Genomic DNA, 9,761 nt, shown 5'->3' with positions numbered 1-9,761 from the left:
TTGAGCTGATACCATTCGAAGAAACGCCTCAATGCTCCGACCGAGCTCACTGCGATCAACCTCTTCCCCTCGAGTCCTCTTCTCCTCCTCCCATGGCGTCGCCCGCCGCCCCCTCGCCTCCGCCCCTTCGCCGCTCCCTCCGCCGGAGTGGATCGAGCCCTTCCTCGACGTCTCCGACCTCACCCGCCACCGCGGTGACCCCCGAAACCCCTCCCCGTGGTTCCCCCGCGTCGTTTCGCTCGTCCTCGCTTCCGCCCCCGGCTCCCTCCCCTCCGACCTCGCCTCCTTCTGCCGCAGGTTCCTCATCCGCCTCTCCCCCGCCTTCGTCTCCCACTCCCTCCGCTCCTCCGACCTCCGCCACCGCCCCGACCTAGCCCTCGCGTTCTTCCGCTGGGCCGCCACCCAGAAGAAGTACCCCGGCCACAACCTCGACTCCTACGTCGCCCTGATCGACATCCTCTCCTCCTCCGACAATAAAGAAACCAGTCGGATCAAGGAACTCATAGCCGAGATCAGAGCCCGCGGGAATCTCCTCCCGGCGGCACCATCTGCAGCCACTTGTCTCATACGGAGCCTGGGGTCCGCCGGCATGGTGGAGGAGTTGCTGTGGGTCTGGCGATGGATGAAGGAGAGTGGGGTCGAGCCGTCGCTCATGTGTTACAACTGTTTGTTGGATGGGCTGGTGAATTCGATGTTCGTGGATTCAGCGGAGAAGGTCTTTGAAGCGATGGAGGCGAACAGAGTTCGGCCTGATGTAGTTTCCTACAACACGCTAATCAAAGGTTACTCGAAAGTAGGAAGGACGCAGAAAGCAGTTGATAGGTTTGTGGAGATGCAGGAGAAGAAGATCCAGCCAGATAAGATTACGTATCTAAGTCTGATGCAATGCCATTACTCGGATGGGGAATTCCATGAATGCTTGGTGCTGTACCATGAGATGGAAGAGAAGGGATTGGAGATTCCGACTCATGCATACAGTTTGGTGATCAGTGGATTGTGCAAGGAGGGGAAGCCATTCGAGGGAATGGCGGTGTTGGAAAGCATGGTTAGGAGAGGTTGCAAGGCTAGTGTGGCAAATTATACTGTTCTCATTGATTCTTTTGCGAAGAGCATGAATGAGGATCATGCTATGATGTTGTTTGAGAGGATGAAGGATGATGGACTTGAGCCAGACGAAGTCACTTATGGGGTGACAATTAACTGCTTGTGCAAGGCTGAGAAGCTGGACAAAGCCATGGAATTGTTTAAATTCTGCAAAGAGAATGGTGTGCTGGTGAATGCAATCTTCTACTCTAGCCTTATAGATGGGTATGGGAAAGCTGGGTTAGTTGATGAGGCACAAGGGCTTTTCAATGAGATGATAGAACAAGGTTTTGTGCCAGATTCATACTGCTATAATGCCCTTATTGATGCATTTGGAAAAGCAGGAAGGATCAATGAAGCTTGTGCACTATTCAAGAGAATGGAGATGGAGGGCTGTGATCAGACAGTTTATACATACACTATACTCATGGATGGGTTGTTTAAGAAACACAAGAATGAGGAGGCCCTGAAGCTGTGGAATATGATGATCGATAAGGGGATAACTCCCACCCCTGCAGCTTTCCGTGCCCTTTCAAAGGGCCTGTGCCTTTCAGGAAAGTTCACCAGGGCTTGTAAAATACTGGATGAACTGGCTCCTATGGGAATAGTGCCTGAGACGGCCCATGAGAATATGATCAATGTGTTGTGTAAAGCAGGGCGATTTGAGCAAGCTTGCCAACTCGCAGATGGAATCATAGGTAAAGGTCGTGAGGTGCCGGGAAGAGTTCGAACCATTATGATCAATGCTCTGAGAAAAGCTGGAAATGCTGACTTGGCTTTCAAATTGGTTCACAGTAACATTGGTATTGGTTATGACAGATATGGCAGCATTAAAAGGAGAGTTAAGTTCCAGACTCTGTTGAATTCATAGTCATCCACGCTTATTGGATGTTTGAGTGGCAAACTGCAAGTCCGATTTAAATCTTGAATCCTTTTTGTTAAGCTAAATCATACCCTGTACAAGACCCAAAGTAGGGGAGAGGGGTTAATTGGACTGACTTTTTGGATGAACCATATCGTGAGGGTAAGATGTTCAAGTCACATGAAATCAGCATCTGATATGGGCTTGCATCTAGATTTCATTTCTATTTGAGAATGATAGGTGCATTAAGGATATCTTATCATGATATAACTGGAAATGGGCATACTTAGAGCCTGTAAATCAGTTGTATTATTTAGGGAGAGTTATAATAGCATTTCAATAAAATTGGAAACCGTGCAAGCAACTTGGGCATCAAGGTTCAGGTCACAAAACAATTTCTTTGCATGCAACAGCAGGGTCTGAAGATATAGCTTCCCTAGACCCCCACATTTCCAGGAGCCTGATACACCAGGCTGCTATGCCTGATACACCAGGCATCCATGGTGACAGGCAAGCCATTAGCTAGTTTGAGCTGTGTGGTAATGTGTTTCTTGGTGGGTTCAATCTAATGATCACTTTCTTCCATCGCTACCTGCCAACTTATGAATATATGAGATGGTCAGGAGGATTTCTAGTGAAAAACTTGCTAGTCAGCATATATGGCATCAAGCAATACTTGCTTGGATTCTGGGAATCGTGCTGTTAATATAGAAACTATACGGTTCAAAATTGCACAAAATCTGGGCTGTTGAACTGCTAAAGCTTAGCACAGGATTCATTCAATGAAAAGGATGTGTAGCAAACTGGAAATTGTTCTACAGTATCAAAAACTTCAAATCATGGTAACAGATTAAAGATATATGGTTCTTGGTTAATGCTGAACTAAGTAAACTCGATTGTTATGCTTCTCACTTTCTTGTCACAAAAGGAATGCCATCTTTCAGCCCCTTATTTGTTTAGTAATCATTTAATTTATATCTCAAGGTCTGTTCTCCCTCTTGTAGCTCAATTATCAGCATTTGCAGGGAGACGTAATCATCTGTTTCTACAGAGGATAAATTCTTTTGTTTGAAATACATCTATAAATTCCAAGATTCTAATTATTGCAATCAAGTACCTCATTCTTGTATCTTTTTCCAAAATTTAAGTCATTCTTGTAGTTGTTTGGACTTTGCAATTTGCATATTGTGTAAATTCATTTGTACTTTTGGATGAAACCAAGGTTTGTTGTGCAGCCCGAGTCGATACGGTATGGGCGGTACATACCGGTTAGACTCATCACGGGGACACGGCTTGCTCGGGTCTTTATCGGCACGCCTCAATATACCATGTGTCAGTATACTGGTACAGATCGATGCATACCGTGTTGACAAATCTTCGAGATGGGTTTGGTACCCGAAATAGCGAAACCTAGATGAAACGTTTATGTTTTTTTTCTCAATAAGTTCATTAGAAATAAAAAAAGATGCTCATTTTCTGTAAGATGTGTAATCCTTGGAATATCTTGTTGTATCCGTATCGGATTTGTTATATGCATTAACTAGGATGTGTTAGATACTTCCACGAAGTATCTGACGTTTTTAATAATTTTTGAAAATACAGGACAGTTTTAACATTCCTAAAGAATACTTTTGTGGATACTTATTGGGAGAGTTCTTTTTGTTTTTTTGTTTTTCTCCTTTTGATTGTTGATCTTTTGTTTCTAGACTAGGTGTATATGTTGGATTTATTTTCATCCATTTTTAAAATCTGAATGATGTATATTAACATGTTTTGTGTATTTTAGCATCTCTAAGACTTGACTTTCTAATGACGTTGGTGTGGCATAGAACTAGCTTTATGAGGATGCTGCTTATCCATAACACTTTAAGAACGTACCAGCTGAAATAGGGAGTTCTACCTTAATACTTTTTTTTGTAAAAAAAGCAGTGGAACCTTGGATGATCATCTCAATAGCTTCATATTAACTATATGATAAAATGCTTTTAGGATCTGTATTGTAAAAAAGATGGATTTTGGTCAAATGAGATTCAGGGAATTGTGCTGATATAAATATTATGCATTGTCTTGTTATCTTGTGTTCTGGTAATTTTTGTGCTACCTAGGAATCCCAATTCTTCAGTCTGCAAATGTTTGCTTATTGTGGCACTTTTTTGTTTTTTGAAATCTAATTGGATCATGCTTAATCCTAGGAGCCTCTGCATCAGCGATCATTGAGAAAGCATACAACAGGTTATCATTAGCAATGGCTGTTTAGTGTTTGCTGCGCAATGCTTTTTTAATATTGCCAGTCCACCATTGATTGACAAACTTTAAGTCCTAAGCTACAAAGCATCACAAGAGAATTCTTGTTGCTGGTTGAAGTTGAAATTTAATACAAAGCATCGCGAGAGAATTCTTGTTGCTGGTTGAAGTTGAAATTTAATTTGATCAGTGAATTTAGTAAATAATCAATCAGGATGAAGACAAATATCCCTAATAAAACAAAACAAATTTTAGCTATAAGCCCAACAGTCCTTACCATATAAATTAATAACAGGACTTCTCTTGTTAGAGCCTGATCTTTTAATATTAGATTCAGGATAAACACCTTATTTCTATTTTGTACATTAGGATTGAATCCTGCAGAATAAATAAATGTTTTCAACTGTGAAACCTAAACCAACTAATTTAAGCAGTCGCTTTTGGATGGCAAGAGAAAGAACATAACATTGTTTGTGATTGTAGTGTCTTAATGTGCATGCAAGATGATGAGGAAGAATCATATTGGAGACATTTAACATTGTCAAGTTATCAATATGGAAAATGAAGCCAGATTAACTCTGAATATTAATGTCTTAAGACTGCATTAACAGGCAAAGTTAAGTTGGCGAGCTCTGAACTGATGGTGAAAGAACTGAAGCAACATAAAATAACCAGTAATGCAAGACTGTATCCAAATAAAGCACAAGTCCAGTTCTTTGTTATAGTTTAACTAGGTTTCCTTATTTTGATTCCCTATATAGGCTATATTTGCTTGATTTCCTCCAGAGCAACCATCATCAAAGTTGAGGGAATACCCAAGTGGATCATATTGAAGCTTGATCCTTCTTTTACTAATCACTTTCCTAATCCTTGCTCTTATTTTCCAAAAGAAACTTCTTGGTTGCTTCATACTGCAATGACTGACACATGCTACCCTTCTTGCCCAACTCATATCTGATGCTTGATTGATTTGCTAGGCTGCTGCCTGTTGACAACAATGAATGAAAGACTTCCAATTTTGGGACTTGGGTGGACTTTTATGAACTATTTCTGCTTGATGTTTTTCGACATGATGCTTGCTGGTACACCTTTTAATTTAAATACCTTCAGTACTGCCAACACTTTTGCAAATTGATTCTACTTCCATTGACCACACCTACTATTTTATCAGGTAAAAAGCAGTTGGTTTGACCAGTACTGCCTATTATTTTGTGAGATGCCAGAAGTTCATGGAGTCTCGGACACTGAAAAAATGGAAAGAAAAACTCAAGATTTTGGACTTGAAGATTGAATTGAAGTAAATGAAAGATTAGGAACACTTGCTTACCAGATTGACAGGAAAGGAGCTTTCGTGACTTTACACAGAGTCCCATCCAGCCACTGGGATTGTCTATTTTTCCAGTTGTGAAGCGTCCATGAGCTCAGTATGTGTTTCTTGGATCATTTATAGAACAACAGCCTTGGCTTGCTTTCTTGCGGGAATGAAAATGTGGATATGATTCCATTAGCACTCAAACAAGCAGAAGTCCAAAAGGAATAGCTGAAGTTTCAGTATATGTTTTGAGCCTGTGACATCTGAAAGGACACTTTAGAAAATTTGTTTTTATCAATTTGGTGCAGACATAGGGAAATGACCCACCAAATGTTGTTCATTAGCCAATTTGTCTTGGTGATGGTTGCTAGGCAAACTTTGCTGCTGCCGTAGCATGAGACCTGTGATCATGAGTGGATTCTCTTTTCATGTTGCATCAAATCATAAACTTTGTCTCCTTTTCCATTCCTTGGCTCCTCCCTCGGCTCCAGGCAGCAGCAAGATAAAGAGAAAATAATGTCCTTATCAGAGAAGGTAGGCAAAAGAAGCTTTTGAAGATGTGCCTAGATTCCCCTTGCTACAGTATCTACTCTTCAGTGCAGATGTTGCATGTCTTAGCCTCTTGGTGCTATATGGCCTGAGGATAGAATGCTCTGACTACCTGGTGGTAGGATATGTCATGTCATGTCTTCCAAGCTTTTTCCAGCCTGCATGAATTGTACTTGCTTGGCATTCCTAGTTGACTGGCCTGTTAGTGCTCGGGATGTGGTTTAATTTTCATGTGTTTGTTGTACTTATTGGGGAACTAAACATCTGAAAACAGGTCATCGTGCCAGAAATTTGGACTCGACTGCACAATTTGTCACAGAAAAGCTGCAAGCAAGCAAGTACTGGTTGTATGGATTTGTTTCTTCTGAGGATTTGTCGTATTTTGAGCAAGCAAAGTACAGTTGTTGTTTATAACAGCCCAGCCGCAATTCCTGTGAAACGAAAAGGGGGTCCTTTCCAGCTTATTTCATGAGCATGGTATGGTATGCATATGATGTGGCCTCATGTATTATTTTGCTACGTGCTCTTGTAGAAAATGTGAATACCATCGATAAGATTAAATGTGTTTCTATTTGATATCCTTTACAATATTTTTTTTCCAAATATTTTAAATCATTTTTTGAAACACATTTTGCTTTAATCTTTACATTTAAGGGTATATGGTAACTGCAGTTCACACTGTTGATGTGAAAAATGTGTTATAAGTTATATGTATTGCCAATGATTTCTTCATAATATGCAAAATATAAAAGAAATCCATGTTCATTATTGCTTCAGAATATGCAAAAGAAAAAAAAATATTTTCTTCAAGATGCTGCAAACGAAACCACGCAAATTCTATGTTTTGTCAGTTCAAAATATGAGTGAGTATTAGAATAAAATAATTAGATTTTGTGATATCCTAGAAGTAAATAACATTTTATGTATGTTGGACAATATTTGCTGTACAATGTAATTGTAATCGACACAACTGATCACTAGCATTGAACGCTCAGCCCACCTCACCTCCCAACCATAAATAATGCCTTCATCTTCGTTCTTCACCGTGCTGTAGACATCTTTGGTTGCAGGGAATTGGTCTTTTATAATTTGCACGGGAACTTTAACTGATCCCAATTATTTTTCATTATATAAAAATATCTTTTTCTCATAAATAATTTATTTTCCGACTCATACTCCGATCACTTATCACATGTCAAGGTTAGAGATGGTAATCCATGGCGCATTCAACTTGGAAACTTTATGTCAAGGTCTCAAAAAAAAATAAAATAAAAAATAGTTTATGAATTTAGTATATCATCATTGATATCCTTAATTTTTTATAAGTTGATCTGATATACTATCATTAAATCAATAATATAGGTGTTAAAAAAGGTGTAGAATGATATTTCTAATTGTCAATGAGATATATGTGTATTGTTGCATAAGTGATATATGTAAGTTTGAATACATGTGTAAGCGTCACATAAATCATTTGACGTAATAATTTATTTTAAAATTAATTCAAATATTTGGTATAAGGTCTTTATTTAATTAATTAATAATAAATGAATTTGTTAGTCATATGATTGGCTTGCTAATGTATATTATTTACTAATAATATTATCCTAATTAATGAGAGTTTAAGTAAAATTAATTATAAATAAGTCTTAGAAATTAAAGGTCTTAGATTAAGTAAACTAAAATTGAATATATAAAATATAATCTTAGTGATTTTAGAAATAGATAAAACAAGCCTAAGTTGGATGGATAAAAAGTTTTTTTAAGTAAAAATTTTAGGTATCTTGTATCCGTTATTCAATAAGATAGAGAGATTGATGAAGATATTATTAAATAAGATAGTTAAAATGATGAGGAATGTTAGTCTTATGTGATCATTAAATACATTTGAGGTTAAAAAAAAAAATTACAAAATAGATTTGAGACCAATAATATTTTATGAATCTAAGTGTTAGGTAGCTAAAAAATAATATATACAAAATTTTTATACTATCAAGATGAGACTATTAAGATGGATATATGGAATTATCAGAAAAGATAAGAAAAAAAATATTTTATTCATGAATAACTAAGTATTACTTCAATAGAAAATAATATAAGAAAAAAATCATATAAGATGATATAAATATGTGCTTAGAAGGCGTGATAATGATCAAATGGAGAGATTAAAAAATCTAAAAATATTTTAATAAAAATTATAAATTAAAATTTAAGAACTATGACATATAATTATATATATATATATATAATATGATAAAAGATCGATCTCAAATAAGTAATATTTAATATATTTAATATAAAATTATATTCTAAGCAAAATTATAAGGGACCCATATGATTTTAGCCGTGAACCTCTTATGCCCTTATAGTTTACTTGTGTCTAAAATAATTCATACATTTTCAAAAGCATAGTATATAAGCCTCTCCCGTCAAGTCCGAGTTAATAGATGTTAGAGTGTGATTTATTGATTAATAATATATATATATATAAAGTTAAAAAAAATGAGACCACCATTAATGATGGGAGGAGGCATCATCATGAAAGCGATCATCAACAATAGCACCGAGTCGCTATTGCTTAGCAAGGATGTCATACACACGTAGCCTCTCCTATCCTGACAATAAGCTCAAGAGCTTTTGATCTTGCCTAAAGTGGATATGCATTGACCTATCTAATGTTACGCATGCAATGGTCTCCTGGTCCCTTTTCCTTCTCTTAGGTATCTTTGTCCCCATCACCTCCCACTTCATCCTTTCTTATGCCCCCACCTACTGTGCCTATGACGTTGTGGTCCAACTCTCCTTCACCTTCGCCTTCGGCTTCTCCTGCCTCTACCTCTCCGCCTTCGTTCGTCGCTACGACCTCCGCAGCTTCCTCTTCCTCAATAAGTTGGTCGGAGAGAGCGAGCGGGTGCACGAGAGCTATATGGACCAACTCAACTGCTCATTATGCTTGCTCTCCATCTTCGTGATGTCATACTTTGTGGGGGAGATGACTTACAATGTATAGTGGTACTCGTCAGGATGCGAGTGTGTGCCGTTCGCGGTGGCAGGCAACATCGTGGTGGGCGATGTGGTGGCATGCGTCTTAGAGCTGATGAGTTGCATCTATCAGATATCACTCGCTAGTTCTAGGGTGCATGCCACCACGTCGCCCACCATGGCATTGCCTGCCATCACAAATGACACTAGCTCCGATTCTGATGAGTACTACCATACTTTGTAAGCCACCTCTCAAAGGAAGAGACAAAGGTAAGAGAGGACGAGGGTGGAGGTGAGGGAGAGCTGAACCACAACGTCATTGGCGTGACATGTGAGGGCACAAGAGACTATTGTGTGTCTTGTGTTGGACTGGTCGACGTACATCCACCTAAAGTAGGACTAAAAGCTCATGAGCTTATTATCATCATGTTAGATAGTAACGAGTCGATGCTACTATTGGTGGTCGCTTCCATAACGACATCTCCTCTCGCCATTAATTATGATCTTAATTTTTTTAATTTAAATTATACGTATCATTATATTAATACTTTATTATGAATAAATATATGATGCCATGTTGCGTATATATGATGCCATGTTAGATAGTAACGAGTCGATGCTACTATTGGTGGTCGCTTCCATAACGACATCTCCTCTCGCCATTAATTATGATCTTAATTTTTTTAATTTAAATTATACGTATCATTATATTAATACTTTATTATGAAT

At 38.4% G+C, this 9,761-nt stretch overlaps 1 protein-coding gene across 1 annotated transcript; it reads left to right on the top strand.

Moving 5' to 3' along the window:
• LOC135638181 (pentatricopeptide repeat-containing protein At1g03560, mitochondrial-like) lies at positions 1-6,623 on the top strand. The gene is made up of 2 exons (XM_065151174.1): positions 1-5,271; positions 5,361-6,623. Exon 1 carries the CDS (start codon positions 32-34, stop codon positions 1,952-1,954), a length of 1,923 nt encoding a protein of 640 aa, XP_065007246.1. The 5' UTR covers positions 1-31; the 3' UTR covers positions 1,955-5,271; positions 5,361-6,623.
• Positions 6,624-9,761: the final 3,138 nt, after the last annotated feature.

This window comes from Musa acuminata, chromosome BXJ3-5 (genome assembly GCF_036884655.1).
Source record: "Musa acuminata AAA Group cultivar baxijiao chromosome BXJ3-5, Cavendish_Baxijiao_AAA, whole genome shotgun sequence".
Classification (NCBI taxonomy): domain Eukaryota; kingdom Viridiplantae; phylum Streptophyta; class Magnoliopsida; order Zingiberales; family Musaceae; genus Musa; species Musa acuminata.
Note: the sequence above shows the minus strand (reverse complement) of the source record. Positions and strands in the feature narration are given on the sequence as shown.